At 62.1% G+C, this 16,112-nt stretch overlaps 2 protein-coding genes across 5 annotated transcripts in view; both read left to right on the top strand.

Annotated features, from left to right (window-relative positions):
* The first annotated feature begins 2,211 nt into the window (after positions 1–2,211).
* DPEP1 (dipeptidase 1) lies at positions 2,212–15,495 on the top strand. Of its 4 annotated transcripts, XM_067718158.1 has the most exons (11): positions 2,216–2,630; positions 9,226–9,390; positions 13,067–13,199; positions 13,415–13,547; positions 13,698–13,848; positions 13,993–14,062; positions 14,382–14,558; positions 14,648–14,732; positions 14,806–14,881; positions 14,983–15,118; positions 15,195–15,495. In XM_067718158.1, the coding sequence occupies exons 1-11, from the start codon at positions 2,353–2,355 to the stop codon at positions 15,360–15,362; spliced, it is 1,572 nt and encodes a 523-aa protein (XP_067574259.1). In that variant the 5' UTR covers positions 2,216–2,352; the 3' UTR covers positions 15,363–15,495. The 4 variants fall into 4 exon arrangements, with proteins under 4 accessions (XP_067574257.1, XP_067574258.1, XP_067574259.1 ...); XM_067718156.1 differs by having other exon boundaries at positions 2,212–2,630; positions 14,983–15,495; XM_067718159.1 differs by having other exon boundaries at positions 2,556–2,677; positions 14,983–15,495.
* The window catches only part of CDK10 (cyclin dependent kinase 10), a 32,305-nt gene continuing 31,293 nt past the window's right edge, over positions 15,101–16,112 (top strand). Inside the window, exon 1 of the mRNA XM_067718180.1 lies at positions 15,101–15,118. The gene's annotated coding sequence lies outside the window, so the exon portion shown is untranslated. The remainder of the gene's footprint in view (positions 15,119–16,112) is intronic.

Genomic DNA, 16,112 nt, shown 5'->3' on the forward strand with positions numbered 1-16,112 from the left:
GCCCTCGCCTGCCCTGCCCTGCTCTGCCCAGGTTCAGCCCAGTGACTACCCTGCCCTGGGGCGGGGCGGCCGGGCCACAGCTTCCCTATTGCCATGCTGGACAGGGGGTGTAAACGGGCGGCACCCCAGGACGGGGGCCTCTGCAGGGACAGGGATCTGCTGAAGGAACAGCTGGCGGGGCCCCCAGACCTACCCCCCTTGCGGAAGGCGCTCCCAGCCTCGGGATTGCCTGTGAGGCCCACAGGGAGGGTGGCCTGGCAGCCCCGGGCAGGGCCCTCGGGCACTGTCTAAATGTTCCTGGGATGTCTCATGCTCAAATACAGAAGCCCACCAGCCAACAGGAGACCCGGTGTCCCTCACAGGAGCTCATCCAGTGGCCACAGGCGCAGGAGGGGAGGAGCCCGGAGGCCAACCTGGAGGAGGGAGCCCACTGGAGTCTGCCCCCACCCCTGTGCCCGCCTTTGCTTTGCCGCACACTCTGTGGTCCTGGCTTGTCCTGGAAGCTGAGGACACACCAGAGAGTGAGACAAACCAAACCTAGTGAGGATGGGGCCTCGGGGGCAACAAACGGGGAGTCCCTGCCCATCACACATCCTGCCAGACCGTGGCAAAGGCAAGACTAAGAATGTCAGCGAGCGTCACACAGCCTGTTTCTGACTGCGAGCCACGCGGCCTCTGTCTGAGCCTGGCAGCCCTTCCCAGGCCCCAGCAGCCACCCTGGGACAGATGGAGATGTCCCCCTGCCAGGCCCAGGTGCCGGCTCGGTGAGCTGGACCATGCTGGCCAGCGTTTGGGGGCCCAGGGCACCCCAACCTCAGAAGGAAGGGCAGCCGGCCGTGGCGGTGTGCGCCCTTTGACCCCAGGCCTCCTGAAGAAGCCTCCCTGAGGGGCGTCCCCCGGAGATCACTGCTGACTCACCCATCTGAACGTTATGTTCCCCAGGCTCAGCCTGACTAGGCGTGGTTTCTCTCTGGGGACTTTCAGAAGGACAGATGTGTCCCCCAGGGTCACAGGTGTGGAAGCAGGAAGGGTGCAGTGTAGTAGACGTGGCTCCACACACTTGCTGGCAGTCCCTGGGCCTCCTCCCTTGGGGACTCCTGACCGGTCAGCTGCACGGGGGGGGGGGGGGTGGGGGGAGGGGGGAGCCTGAGCCTGCCTGTAGGGTCTCACCTGACACCCCCGTGAACGGAGGGCTCAGGGCTGGGTTGGGGCCCTAAGGTGCCCAGACCCCCATCTCTGTGCAGAGCCCGCTTGAACCCTCTGTTTCTGGTTTAATTAATTTGATTTTTCCATGTTAATGCACATGCTAACATTTTCAAACAGTACAAAGAGTAACAACATCAAAAGCAGAACTCTCCCTCCCACACCCTGTCCTCAGTGCCTCTGGCCCTCCGGCCGTCCGGCTATGCCAGGACCCGGGCAGACCCAGTGGGGAAGCTCTGCTCTCCAGCCTTGGTGCCCCCAGAGTGGTGGAACTGGGGTGTCGTCCTCCAGGGAGGGCCTGCACCTGGCTGCCTCCCCCGGCCCTGGTCCGCAGTGCCCGGGGGGCCACTCAGCCCTTCGCCACCCCGACCCGGCTCTCCTCCCGGGCCCTCCCCTCCCGGTGCCGTTCACCCTGCACCCGGGAAGGGGAGGGTCGAGGGAGTGGATTGCTTCCAGAGCCTCAGCAGGGGGCCTCCTAGCTCCGAAGCCTCTGCTTAGATCCCCACCCCCTCCTCACACTCTGGATCTCCTTGAACTTCGAGGTGGGGAGAGCCCCCGACCCGGGCCCCACGGCCACGTCCCCTTCCTCGCAGTTCTGGTATCTGAGCTCATCACAGCACTGCCCCGACTAGGGGGCTGTCCCCACTCAGAGTCCGCGTCTGCGGCCCAGGAGGGGGCCAGGGCAGAGGGCAGGCGGGAGTGCGGCTGTGCACGCCCCACTGTGCCCCCGCCCGGGCTTCGGGGAGCCAGGGTGCGCCCAGCTGTGTGTGCCCTCCCCGGATGGCGATGGGACTGCCAGGTGCCTGCCAGTGCCGACCGGGCTCTTCCCCACCTCCCACGCTAACCGCAGAACCCTGAAACCAATTAGCGCAGCCAGCCCCCAGCTGGGCTGGGTCACCACCCAGACCTTCCCCTGGGTTTGGAAGTCCCGTGTCTCTGCCAGAGGACATTCCGATCCCTGACTGCTTCTGACGCTCCTGTAGCTGGGGATGTTACATATATAGAAACCAGGGCCCCCAGCCTCTGGGCCCCGCTGCGGCCGAGGATGCCTTCCAGCCCTGAGACACAGCGGTGTTCCCCCCAGCAGTGAGGGCGGTGGGCAGGGGTGGAACCCCAGGCCCTCAGGTGACAGGCTGCCCTCTGCCTGGGATGCTGTGCGCCAGGCGGGAGGGACCCGGGGCCCAGGTGTCCCCCGTGAGCCTCCTCCCCACAGCTCCTAACTCAGCCCTCCCACTGATGCCAGCAGCCTGCCGGAGGCGGCCCCCACCCCCGACCGCCCGGCCCGAGGCCCGAGGCCCAGCCCGAGGGTCAGAGGGCGCTGAGACCCGGTGGGCCGTGTGTGCCGGGCACGCCTGGCTCACGTGTCTGCGGAAACGCGGACCAGCTGACACGTGTGCGGCATTCGGCCCTCTGTCCCGTGCTCTGAGGTGTGTTGAGAAGGCCCCCGGGGGAGCTGCTGTTCTGTGTGAGGGAGGTGAGGCCGCCTGCGGAACTCAGGGGTAGATGGAACTTGAGAAAAACAGAAACAAAGCCCCAGGCCTCGCGGGGAGCCCGGCGCAGTGCTGTCTGGGCTGCAGGATGGCCGTCTCCTCCTGCCACCGCGGGCCGCCTGGGTCAGGGAGCTGTGGAGAAGCTGGTGGAGAAGCCACGAGCCTGAAGGCCACTTCTGGGGGCTGGGTGGACGGGGTGTCGTCCGTGAGGAAACTGGGCAGTGAGGATCTGGGGGCAGAGGTCCCGGTGGTGGCTTCATGGCTGGGCATGGAAGGTTGAGGGGCCTGGGGACAGCCCAACCCAGATGTAGCCGGGTCGTGTGCCAGGCTCTGTGGGTGGTCACGGGCTGAGGGCATGGCTGCCGGCCCCGAGGTGGGCGTGGGGGCCGGGTGGGCACAATGACACAGATACAAGGGCGTCTGCAAGGCTAAGCATGTGTGTTGTGTGCTGCGTATGTGACAGGACAGGCCTGGTAAGAGTGTGTGTGTGTGTGAGTGTGTGATCACATCTGTGTACTTATGTCTGAGTGTGTGTCTGAGTGTGTGATCACATCTTTGTACTTACATCTGAGTGTTTGTGTGATCACATCTGTGTACTTATGTCTGAGTGCGTGTGTGTCACATCTGTGTACTTATGTCTGAGTGTGTGTGTGTGTCACATCCGTGTACTTAAGTCTGAGTGTGTGTGTGATCACATCTGTGTACTTATGTCTGAGTGTGTGTGTGTCACATCTGTGTACTTATGTCTGAGTGTGTGCACTTATATTTACATGCTAAGTATGCGTGTCTCTGTATGTGAACGTCTGCATATGTGCTGATCACACGTACAAGTCTTCATGTGTGTACTTGTAAGCATGTGCTGTGTCTGCACACGCAGGTGTGGGACATGTCTGAGCATTCTCGTGTGCGACGTTCAGGTGCGTACGTGTGCAGGTATGGGGGTCACGGGTAGGTGTGTCTGCACGTTCTCTGTGTTGGTGTCTCTGGGGGCACAGGCGTCTGCACGCAGGTGGTTGTGTGTGTACACCTGTGTGTGCATTGGATGTGGGTGTGCTCTGTAGCCTGGGTGGGTGTGTGGTTGGCTGTGTTTGCACGTCTCTCTGTGTGTTTGCTCACGCACATAGCGTGTGTATTCCTGAGGGATGTGGGCTGTGGACTCAGGCCCTCCGTGCTGCTCTGGGCTGTGCCGGGGCCTGGGCTCTGGTCCCTCCTGGCTGGTTGACAGCCCGGCCCACGTGGGTGGGGGCAGTTTCGGTGGACCCAATCTTGGTCCTGGGAGCTCGGGTGAGCGCCTGGCCTGCCGTGCAGGGGCCTCGGGTGTGTGAGGATGCAGCTGGGCCCTGACTGCTCCCTGGACGCGGAATCTGCCGCCTCTCTGTGGCTCTGGGCAAAACTGAACAGCACTGTTTAGTTTTTGTGTGTTTATTTTCCTGTGTTCCTTCTGTTTACGGCAAGTGACGTTGATGTTTCCAGTTAATAATATTATTCTCCTTATTTAAGTAAAAAGTGATAATGCTTTAAAGCAAACTATTAAGTGGCCCCGCTGAGAGCTGAGCTGGCTGCAAGCCTCGGGCGTCCTCCCAGGGACCCGCCGGGGAGAGCACGTGTCCTCGGCCGCCACCCATGTGGGGCTTCTTGTTACTAAGGCGACAGTGGGGTGCAGCCACCTCCAGGAGGCCGAGGCGGTTCGGCTTACTCACCCCATTTTACAGACCAGGACACTGGTCACCGGCAGTGGAAGAAGGGCCAGCAGGTCAGCTCCCCGCCGCCGCACAATACGTCCTCGGCGGGCTCCCATCGCTCACGTTTCCGGACCCGGCGGGGCCAGCTGGTCTCTGGCCCGCGGATCCGGCCTCAGCCAGGAGCTGGCAGGGGGGCCGGCGGTCAGCCAGCCGGCAGGGAGCTGGGCTGGTGGCTGCCTTCCCGACGGAGTGTCCAGCACAGGAGCCAGGCGGCAGCATGGAAGTCACGCCTGCCGCCTTCTCTCTGCGCGTCAAGCCAAGTGTCCCCCCTCTTGGCGGACAATTAGGAGGGCGCATGGATGGAGACGTGGGGGCTGCCGGCTCCGGAAAACGCAGCTGGCCACACGGGAGTTTGAACCCAGGGTGGCCTGGTTTCCAAGCTCGTGCTCTTAACAAAGCCTGTTCCCACCTCCTGAGAGCCAGTCTCTGAAATCAAAGGACCTGGGCCAGGCCGTCGGGCCGCGGCTCTGTCCCTGAGGCTCACGTCCCTGGGTGCCAGCTACCAGCACAAGAGGAAGAAACAGGAATTAGAAGCAGAAGCCCTGTGAGAATCCTCCATAGCAACACCCACTGCATCCTCTAGGTCAGAAGGTCGGCCTGGGATGGACATTTCCTCGCCATGTCTGTCAAGGTGGGAGGACTTGACTCAAGCAGAACCTGCTGTGTCAGAGAAAGGCAGGACCCTCAGCAGTCAGGTTCAGCCTGTCTCTGGGGATAAGAAGCGGGACGGAGGTGGCCCCTTCGGGAACATGTACAGAGGGGGCGGCAGGTGGACAGGGGGCAGCCACCCAGCAGAAATCGGAGAGGAACTCGGTTCAGACGTCACGAGAGGGGGTGGGAGTGAGATACGTGGCTGAAATCGGGCTTGTGGACGGCTGGATCGTGGACCAGCTGACCCCCAGCGCCCAAGTACCCAAACGCACAACCCTGGTTGGCCCACGGCCAGGCTGACTCTGGGGGAAAAGGCACCAGTGGGTCCTTCCCTAAAAGACCATTTGTTTTGAGAATCAGGGCTGCTATTGACATGGTCATGTTAGATGCTGACATTAAGGGCCCCCACTGTAATGGCGGCCCCCCTCTTGAACCTGGGAGGCTGCCCGTGTATCCACAGCACCGCAGCCTCGCTACTGCTACATCCTTAATTATTACGTTTGAAGTGACAAAGACCTCCAGCCTGCACATGCAACAAAAGGTCCAGATAAACAATGGAAAGAAAAAAAGGTCCAGAGGAAACAAAACTTCTCACTGATAGCAGACAATATGGCTTCCGTAACAAGAACAAGGTGCAAAGGAAAAAAAAAACCCACCACCAACAGAAACACAAGAAAGCACTCTTGGGAGATTAAGTATATAATTCCTGAAAGAAAACTTTGGATAAAAGTGCTCGAATTCAGAACTGAGGAAATTCATAGAATAAATTCAAAGAACAGAATCTCTATTCTATTCATAAATTCACAGAACAGAAACGCATAGAATAAAAGCACGAGGAAACCTAAAATAGGAGAGAAAAACACAAGAGACAAAAAGGATCAACGCGGGATGTCCAGCATCTGACTGAGCGCCGTGCCCAGGAGAGTGGGCAAAGAGGATGCAGGAGAGAAGGGATTCCAGGGCGTGTCCCGGGACCAGAGGCAGAGCTGGTGAACGTGGGTGCAGGGCGGTCGGATGAAACAGAGTCTCCAAGGAGGCACGACACTGAGAAAGTGCAGAGCCCACGGAGAAAGAGGGGATTCAAGGAGATTGTGCAAGAAAGCAACACGCCGCCTACAAAGAACTGGGTTCCCGACAGCAGTGCGGTGCGGACGGCCCCAGAACGTTCACTTTCTGAGAGGAAACGGTTTATGACCCTGAACTGCATGGCCGGTAAAACTGCTGCTCAGTTATGAGGGCATAATAATGGCACGTGCAAACGCGCCAGGACTTGGAAATCCACTTCCCGCACACCCACTGCTAGCGGTGGTTTGGGGACCAGCTCTACCAAAAAGGACATAAACTGAAAGGCAGAGGGCTCAGGGCAGAAATCAAGTGAGAACCACAGATCCGAAGCCAGGGGCGGTGAGGTAGGAGGCCCAGAGCTTGGAAGATTGTGAGGACATGGTAACAGCACCCAGTGGAAGGAGAAAAAGGCAACCAGAGACCCCAGACTCCAGAGCACACAGGTTCAAGGGTGATTTCGGGGGCCTGACCCGCGAGTCCATAGGGTGACGATCCCAGCAGGAGGTACCACGGTGACTTGTGTTCCAGACAGACGCTGCGGCTGAGGAGCGTGAGCACTTACACAGCAGCCCGACCCTGCACGCCCCGGCCAGCCGCAGGCTGTGAGTCACCGGAGAGTGTGTGGGACAGACGCTGCACGGCCCGAGCCCTCCTGGACGTGGACTTGGGCCCTCTGGGTGTCATGTTCCGGGGCCGTCGTCCTGGACATCCTCTCCTGTTTGAACAAGGGTGTACCCAGCCTTGAGTCTTCTCATGCTCGGGTCACCCTGGGAAGTGTGGTCACGCCCTCAGCTTAGCTCCTAGAAACGCCGGCCTCTGTCACCAACTTGCAAGAGAGTCCTGCAGCTGATGTCACGAAACCTAATGTGAATGGCCCGGTGAGACCAGCTGTGCGGAACCGCGGGGGGAGCTGGGACCAGAGGAAAGGTCAGATGTGGCCTTGACTCTATCTAAAAGTTTCACATTTCGTTCATCATGGATTTTTTGGGGGGGGGCAGGAATTTTTGATTTTTAAAAATATTGCGTTAAAATATTAGTTACCTCCATGAGGCACTTCCTAACCATGGTAGGAAAGGAATCAAAGTAACACGAAGAGCACGGCAGAAGCAAGAAACGGGAGGAGCACGGCCGGCCGTCGCTTGGGAAGTAGCGAGGCTAAGGGGGGATGCAGTGCTGTCACCGTCGTACTGGCTGAAACGGTCACATTTACAGACAGAGGCGCTCAGATGAGGTGAAGAAATAAAATACAGTTATATGCTCTTGCAACTTCCCTGGCGGTCAAGGGGTTAAGACTTCGCCTTCCAGCGCAGGGGGTGCTGGTTCCATCCCCAGTCCGGGAGCTAAGAGCCCACGAGCCTCGCAGCCGAAAAAGCAAAACGGAAGACAGAAGCAACATTGTAAGAAATTCCATAAAGACCTTAAAAACGGTCCACATGAAAAAAAAAAGAAAATTAAAAAATATACAATTACATGCTCTTAAAAAAAGCCAACTCTGAAACAAAAACGATAAGGGGAAAAGGTTGAAAATACGGAGAGTCAAATGGAGCAGGCCGGTGTGAACAAGGGGGGACGTGTGCTCACAGCCATGTCAGAGAGGAGGGTTCCGGGGAGAAGCCCCCCAGCTGCAGATGGGCATCGCCCGCCACAAAGCAGCAGCGTCGGGTCGCAGAGACAGGCCGGGGAGGTGGAGGGGGCTGGACACAGAGCACGGAGGACCGCCGAGGTGCTGGGGCCATGGGGACAGTGCGAAGGGCAGACGGGGTCCTGGCTCGGGGGGGCAGAGGGACACACTCGGCTTTAAAGCCCGTGTCCTGGCCCAGCACCTGCTGGGCCACGGTTCCCAGGCAGCGTGGGCAGAGTCCTGGATTCCTCACTCTTCAAGGGGGTCTTTTGTGCACAGAGTGGTGAAGAGGGTGGAATCCCAGGGCCTGGCACTGAGGATGCCCCTGTGGGGAGCGGGGGCAAGTCCTCGATGGGGTCTGGGGCCGGTGGCCTCGTCCCCGAGCATCTGGGTGGAGGACGCCCTGGAGCCCCTCCCCCCGGGGTGATGGTGGGTGGAGGGAGGGAAGATAGACAGCTCCCCGCTCTGCGCAGTCTCCCCTGAGAGCTGCCGTTTCAACAGGAGGGAAACGGGGCTGGAGGCCCAGGCCCCGGGATGCAGAGCTAATGACGGCAGAGCCAGGGTTTGGACGTGACCCCTTCCCAGGCGGGAGGAAGGGCCTGGAGCTGGGCCCGTCCTGTCCTTGGGGCCAGGTCGGGGCTCGGGGAGGCCACCGGCCTGGGACCTGGGCTCCACAGGGCAGTTCTGCGTGAGGGTCCAAAGCCATCCAGGGACAGAGGTGCCAGGGAGCCCAACGAGGGGGTAGGGTCTCCACAGCTCAGCTGCCCTGAGGATCCAGAGTGGGCTGGGGTCACCCAGGTGCCCAGCAGAACCCTGGATGCTGGCCCAGCCCTGGGGCCGGGATTCACGATTCACTGGGCCCGGCGCTGCCTGGGCATCGGGTTCTCAGAACCGTGCCCCCCACCCTCCAGCCCCTGCCTCCTCCGGGAGACCTGAGTGTGCGCCCCCAGCTCTAAGGAAATGCAAACGCTCTAAGCTTCCAACCCCAAGCCCCAGCATCCAACAGGCTCGGTCAGAAGCCTGCAGCCGGAGCGCGGGTCAGTGTGCAGACGCCCCCAGCACTGCAGTGGAGTGTGGCAGGAGTGCCCCTGCCGGGCTGTGCTCCACCTTGCAAGAAAAGTAACAAAAAACTACAGGCAAACAAAGGGATACATTCAAGTACACAAAACTGAATCTCGTTTGTAGACCTCAGACACCGGGTCCTGGGGGCAGGACACAACAAACACTGGTGGCCCCTTTCCCTGCGCTCGCCCATCCTCTGCCCCACTTCTGGGCACCAGTCCCGCCCCTGGGGTTTTACCACACTTGGCCTGGCCCAGACAGCGACGCCCAGCCTCAGGGGCTAGGAACTCCCATGGATCCACCCTCGCGGGGAATGTGCTGATTACTGATAAACAGGGGAGGTCCTGGCAGCAATCACCTGGACCAAAGCCCTCTGTCTTGTGGCGCCCAGGACGGCGGGTGAGGACACACGCACAGGAGCAGCAGGGGAGCGCATCCCTGGGGACCGCGCCATGTGGGCCAGCTGGTGGTTCTGGCCCCTGGTGGCCGTCTGCACTGCGGACCAGTTCCGGAACACAGCGGAGAGGATCATGCAGGGCACGCCTGTCATTGACGGGTAAGCAGCCCCCCCGTGTGACGGCCCCGGGGGTCCGGGCGGGGGGCGCTAGGGTCGAGGCTCATGTGCCCTTGACCTGAGACAGGAGCTGCCCTGTCTCCAATGGGACTCAGTTTCTCCAACTGCACTATGGCCTTTGCCCTTTGCTGGACTCAGTTTTTTTGTGGGCTCTCTCAGGGCCCCAGAGACTTCAGTACATGAGGGCCTGTGGGGAACGCGGCAGGAAGGAGGTGAAGAGTGAGGCCCCCAAGGCCTCAGCATCTCCCGGGACAGCCCACAGCCTGGACCCCTGGGGGCTGGATCCCAGCTCAGAGTGGGGCTGGGGCTGGGGGCCGTTGGGGCCTGGCCCAGGGTCCTGTGTCACAGGAAGTGCAGGTGAGGGTGGTGTCTGCTGTGGCCCTTGGGGGACCCTCTCGTCAAGCCCACCCCTCGCTCCATCCACCTGGGGTGACCCCATCAGGCCTGTGCGCCCGGCCTGACCTCACCGAGGCATCTCACGCTTCAGTGCCCCAGGCCAAGCTCCTGGGTGCCCACTCCCCCTGCCCCTCTTCCAGCCAAGACCCTGGTGACACCTTGTCACTCTCTCCCTGATGTCACAGCCAACCTGGCCGCGCCTGCCCCCTTCACTTACCCTCCACCCCCGCCCCTGTGCCTCTGACTGCCCCTCCTGCCCCTGGCCTGAGGTCAGGTCTCCGCACTGCAGCCAGAGGAAGTCTTGGAGACACAAGTACCAGCCCCTGCCCTTCCAGCTCCAACTCCCACAGAGCTCAGAGCAGTAGCCGGAGTCCTTCCAGCGGCCCCCAGGGCCCCTCGACGCTGCAGGCAGGCCTGGCACTGCCCTTGCCGCTCCCGCCCCCAACTCCTCGGGGCTCTCCCAGCCCTGGGAAGGACGCCACCTGTACACACACACTCCCGCCCCACCTGCTCTTTCCCACCGGGTGCTGGGAAAGTTGGGGTACCCACTTGCCCAGGTTTTATGGGACAAAAGCTCTGCAAGAAAAGCAGAGAAAACAGGTGTCTCATCACATAAGACTGGCAGGGAAATGAGGGGCAGCCCTAGATAAGGAAGCGGCCATCAGGGGTCAGAGTGCACCCTTCCCTCCCTCCCTCAGTCCTCCCCTGGTCCCTCCCCTCCCCCTCCTTCCTGGACCTCCCATCCCCCTGCCTGCCTCTGAGGGTCCTCACATGGCTGGGTCTCCTCACAGGCATAGGAAGTTTGCTGCAGAGGCCGCTGTCCTTTGCTCGCATCCGGGAGGCCCTGCTGTCTGGCAGGTCTGGGCTCAGGGACCGGGCATCCCAGGTCAGCAAGGGCAGGTAGAATATGCCAACAAAATGAATGTTCCTTCCTTCCGGGGGACTCAGGGTGGCTGGGCACATGGAGAGGGGCTCCGAGTTTAGGTGCTGGGAGCTGTCCAGATGTCCATGTGAGGGGTAAGATGGCTCAAAGAGCCCAGACAGCCAGGAGTACTCAGGAAGCTGGGATTTGGGGAGCTGGGATTATCCAAAGTCTTAGAAGGCCAAGACTAGGCTGACAGAATCAAAACCAGTTAGTATTAGCTACTCCTGTGGGTAAGAGAGACCCAAATAAGTAGCTTCAACAACAGAGCAGTCCGGACGGAGTCCTGGCATGGCATTCCATAATGGTGTGGCCACCATTCCCACAGTTACCTCATGATTTAATATGGCTGCACCAGCTCCAGCCATCACATCTGTAAGCCGTAGCTGGCCTCAGTGTGTGTTTGGCTGTCGTTTCTAGCACTTCCCAGCACTCGGAATCCTCCCCTCTCATCTTTGGGTAGGGTGGCAGGGTCCTCTGTCACAGCTGAGGATGCTACCCAGGCCACACAGATAAGGAGGGCAGATCCATCAGTCTCCAGAACAGACTCCAAGATGTGGTGTTGACCTTAGCGCGGATACCTACAAAGGGAGGACAGGCTGAGGCGAGGAGGGAAGAGCAAAGCGGAGGCAGCTGGAGCGTGGGGCCGGATTTCCTAGAGGGGCAAAGGAGTGAAGTCCTGCTCAGCGCTGCCTTGGGGACAGTGACCAGGGCCAGCCCCCCCCCAACTCTGCAATGAGGCAGTGACCTCGCCTCCCTGGAGCTCATCCACCCCTCAGTCAGCAAAGGCGTCCTGACCACCAGCCCATGCCCAGCAGTCAAACCTCACACCGGGGGCCATGGCCACCTTGCTGTGGAAGAGCCCACCCCAGGGGGCCGGACGACCTAGGCCGTCACGGCGTTAACATTGTCAGTGAGCCTCACAAGGCAGCCCCGTGTGTGTGTGTGTGTGTGTGTGTGTGTGTGTGTGTGTGTGTGTGTGTGTGTGTTACAGATGAGGAAACAGACACCGGGGAGGGAGCCAGGGCTGGGGGTGGGAACTAGGTGTGGGCGAGGGTCCTGGAGAGAGTGGGCATGGCTGCTGGGCTGGGGAGGAGGGGTGGATGGGAGGGCCCGCAGTGGCAGCAAAGCCCCCTCCAGGCTGTCCTCACAGCCCCCTTGTCACCAGGCTAGGGATCCGCTGGTCGGCTCCCTGCATGTCCCGGGCGTGTGTGCCTGTTGGCTGGTAAAAGCCAGATGCCGACTGGTGGGCCAGGGCTGGGCCTGAGACTCTGAAATTCTAATCAGCTCTCAGGGGCCGAGGCCCCTGCCGGCACCTGGAGCTCATGGCTCCCAGCAGTCTCTCCCCTTGGGGCTGCTCCTGGATGCAGGGAGGAATGTGCCCCACGGGTCCTGCCCCGGAAGACCCCCAGCAGCTGTTGAGAGCCCTCCCTGTCCCCTGCCCCTCGTCCTGCCTGTCTAGTCCCCTCCTCTCCTCTCCCTGCACCTCACCTCCTCCTCCAATGCACTCACCGCCTACCAGCTCCTGGGAGAACTTCAGAGGGCCTGTCCTTTGGAAGCACAGAGGGATCTTCTTGGAAATGGTGCAGGACTGTCCCCAGGGACAGAGGCAGCAGAGGGCCTCTGGGGCCCCCAAATCCCGCACTGGTGCCCTGCTCCCATGGCTGCCCCCCAGGGTAGGCCACGCCCCACACTTCCCCACCCTCTCCCTGCAGCAGAAGCATTTCATCTTTTTTTTTTTTGCCGTACGCGGGCCTCTCACCATTGTGGCCTCTCCCGTTGCGGAGCACAGGCTCCGGACGCGCAGGCTCAGCGGCCATGGCTCACGGGCCCAGCCGATCCGCGGCACGTGGGATCTTCCCGGACCGGGGCACGAACCCGCATCCCCTGCATCGGCAGGCGGACTCTCAAGCACTGCGCCACCGGGGCAGCCCGGGATTCCATCTTTCATCTGTGAATCCCCCCAGGCCTGCGCTCAGCAGCCCCACGCCAACAGCCTTGTTCGTGGAGATTGTCTCAACCCCAAGCTCCCCCTCCCTCCACGATTTTGAAGCCAAGCCGGCATCTGCCCTCACTCTCCCCCCAGCGAAAGGCTCCGGGAGGGAAGACCTGTCCACTTAGGGCTCAGTTCAGTGGCCTGGCCTGGGGGTGCAGCCAGCTGAGAAGCTCACCTGTGCTCAGGTGTGCTCAGATGACAGCAGTCACCCTGCGACCTCCCTAGTCTTCAGCCCATGAGAAGAGGAGCTGGAGAAGGCACAGCCTGCCCGGGAGGCAGCTCGGGGGGCCCGGGTCCAAGGGGCCTCCTGACCTGCCCCTGACCCCTCCGCCTGGCCCCTCCAGGCACAATGACCTGCCCTGGCAACTGCTGAAACTGTTCAACAATCAGCTTCAGGACCCGAGGGCCAACCTGACCAGCCTGGCCCACACGCACACCAACATCCCCAAGCTGAGGGCTGGCTTTGTGGGTGCCCAGGTATGGTCGGGCCCGGAGCCTGAGGCGCTGGAGCCTATCGCCTCCTTTCTTGCTGCCCCTCCCTGGTGGCGGCGTACGGCCCCGGGCCCTTAGAGGGGGCTCCGATAGCCACTCAGGCTGCGGGGAGGGCTTCCGTGGCTAGAGGGAAGCCAGAGCTCGTGTGCCTGGGGCCCAGCTCCTGAGCTCCCAGCGCCTCCCCTCCGTGACCCCCCCAGTTCTGGTCTGCGTACACGCCCTGCGACACCCAGAACAAGGATGCCGTGAAGAGGACGCTGGAGCAGATCGACGTCATCCACCGCATGTGCCAGTTGTACCCCGAGACCTTCCTGTGTGTCACCGACAGCACAGGTGGGTGCCAGCGCCCACCAGCCCCGGTCCTGAGCAGGGGCTGCTGCACTGCTCTGCGGTTTGTTTCATGTGGAAGCCAGTCCCCACACCCGACACCCAGGCACACGTGTCGCCCGGTGCCCACTGCCCCTGGCCGGGCTCTCCTTGCAGGCATCCGGCGGGCCTTCCGGGAGGGAAAGGTGGCCAGTCTGGTTGGCGTGGAGGGCGGCCACTCCATCGACAGCAGCCTGGGCGTCCTGCGGGCGCTCTACCACCTGGGCATGCGGTACCTGACTCTCACCCACAGCTGCAACACGCCCTGGTGAGCAGCCCCGGGGGGCCGGCCGGGCGGGAGGGTCTCAGAGCAGGGACCGCCCCGGCACCTGTCTCTCCTCCTGAGGGTCCTGAGGTGGGTGGGCCCGGGCAACCATTCTGCCCCTCAGGCGCCTGCCCTCTGCTCTCCCAGGGCCGACAACTGGCTGGTGGACACGGGAGAGGACGAGGCCCGCAGCCAAGGCCTGTCACTCTTTGGGCAGGTGAGTGGGGGGGCGGGGCCTCGGTCACCCTCAGAGGACCCGGCATGTCACCTGTTTCCTCAACTGTGAGACGGGCCAGCAGGACGGGCCTTCCACTGGAACCCACTGGTCATTAGAGTGGCCTCCAGTCTTTCAGCCCCTGAAGGGCTTGTTGACACCTGGCCAGTGCCCTTCCCCACACCTGGACTTCCCAGGCGGCCGCCAGAAACCCCAGAAGGTCGTGTGAACCCAAGCGTGCACGGCACAGCCTGCCTGGTCCCAGGGTGCTGGCTGAGACCCTCCAGGCTGTGCGGGTCCCCTGAGCCCCGTCCCCCCTCAGAGTGTCGTGAAGGAGATGAACCGACTGGGCATCATCATCGACTTGGCCCATGCGTCCATGGCCACCATGAAGGCTGTGCTGCAGCTGTCCAAGGCCCCCGTGGTCTTCAGCCACTCCTCGGCCTACAGTGTGTGCCAGCACCGGCGCAACGTGCCCGACGACGTGCTCCAGCTGGTGGTGAGAGGCTGGGCCGGGGCCGTCCGCTCCTGGGCTGGCCCCCGCGGCCTGGCCGCCCTGCCCACGGTGCCGCCCTCTCTCCCGAGCAGAAGGAGACGGGCAGCCTGGTGATGGTGAACTTCTACAGTGACTACGTTTCCTGCAGAGCGGAGGCCAACTTGTCCCAAGTGGCAGGTGGGCGGGGCTGAGCGGCCGGGGCTCCGGGCCGGGGCCTCTCTCAGGGCCCTCACGTGCCGCCTCTCCGCAGATCACCTGGACCACATCAAGAAGGTGGCGGGGGCCGGAGCCGTGGGCTTGGGTGGGGACTACGATGGTGTGTCCAGGTGAGGCGACACCCCCTCCACGTGCTGTGAGGGGCGGGGTGGGGGCGCCCAGGCCCTGCCCCCCGGGATGCCGAGCCTGGCTTTCTCCACCCGCATCTCAGGCTTCCCTCGGGGCTTGAGGACGTGTCCAAGTATCCAGACCTGGCCGCCGAGCTGCTGAGGAGACAGTGGACCGAGGCAGAGGTCAAGGGCGTCCTGGCAGACAACCTGCTGAGGGTCTTCGAGGCGGTGGAGCAGGTGAGCGGCCCGCAATCCCCGCGCCGCCGACCACCTCCTGCCCTCAGGCAGGCAGCTGACCTGCATCTTTCCCCAGGCGCGCAGTCACACACAGGCTCCCGGCGAGGAGCCCATCCCCTTGGGCCAGCTGGAGGCCTCCTGCAGGACCAGCTACGGCTACTCAGGGGCCCCCAGCCTCCACCTCCAGCCGGGGGCCCTGCTGGCCTCCCTTGCGCTCCTCGTCCTCTGCCTGTGTCGCCTCTGACACCCTGGGTGCTAGAACGGCAGCGACTCCCCGTGCGCTCAGACTGGCCTGTCCTGGGCAGGCACCTGCGCTCCCCTGGGCGGCACAAAACACAGGCACGGCGGGACCCTCAATAAAGTCGCCGATCCTTTGAGTCTTGTGTCATCAGCACCCTGGCCCTGGAGGGGGCTCCTGGCTGGACACCAGACACAGGAGTGCCTGAGTCCTGAAGGTCAGGGCCAGAGGGGTCAGGGTCTGAGAGGCTTTGCGTGGACGTTGCTGGAGGGTCTTTAAAATAACACACAGTCCAGGCTCCGGCTGCCACCTCCCCACGCACATCTGTACACAGGTGCGTGCACACACACAGGCATGCACACGTGTGCACACCTGCACCCCATATCCTCATACCGGTGCACACCCATGCTCTCACATATACACACACACACACACACACAAGCTTGTGCCCACAGCCCACCCCTTGGGCCAGCCTCCCTTGGCAAACAGGAAAGCAAGGTCCGGAGCAGGGAGGAACCCAGCCCTGCAGGGTGTCCTCACACACCATGAACAAGGACCCAGCAGGGCAGGGCTCCGCCCAAGGGGGGCTCAGTAGCGTTCCCCCTGCCACCGGTCATCCGGTGCATGTGTCTTGAGATGAATAACTTGGTGACAGACCCTGGACAAGACCCCCAACGCATCCCTCCTGGCCCCTTTCCAGGCCAGAGCCCCTGAGGATGCCCCTCTGCGCCGTTACCCACTGGTGCCTGCCAGCCT

Source organism: Pseudorca crassidens, chromosome 20, assembly GCF_039906515.1.
Source record: "Pseudorca crassidens isolate mPseCra1 chromosome 20, mPseCra1.hap1, whole genome shotgun sequence".
Classification (NCBI taxonomy): Eukaryota; Metazoa; Chordata; class Mammalia; order Artiodactyla; family Delphinidae; genus Pseudorca; species Pseudorca crassidens.

What these genes read in the sequence shown, in the direction of transcription:
- DPEP1 (XM_067718156.1), top strand. Translation starts at nt 2,353, where the DNA reads ATGCTGTGCGCCAGGCGGGAGGGACCCGGGGCCCAGGTGTCCCCCGTG. An exon ending in GCCTGTCACTCTTTGGGCAG is followed by an intron (nt 14,063 to 14,381) that starts GTGAGTGGGGGG and finishes GTCCCCCCTCAG; the next exon opens with AGTGTCGTGAAGGAGATGAA. An exon ending in ACGACGTGCTCCAGCTGGTG is followed by an intron (nt 14,559 to 14,647) that starts GTGAGAGGCTGG and finishes TCTCCCGAGCAG; the next exon opens with AAGGAGACGGGCAGCCTGGT.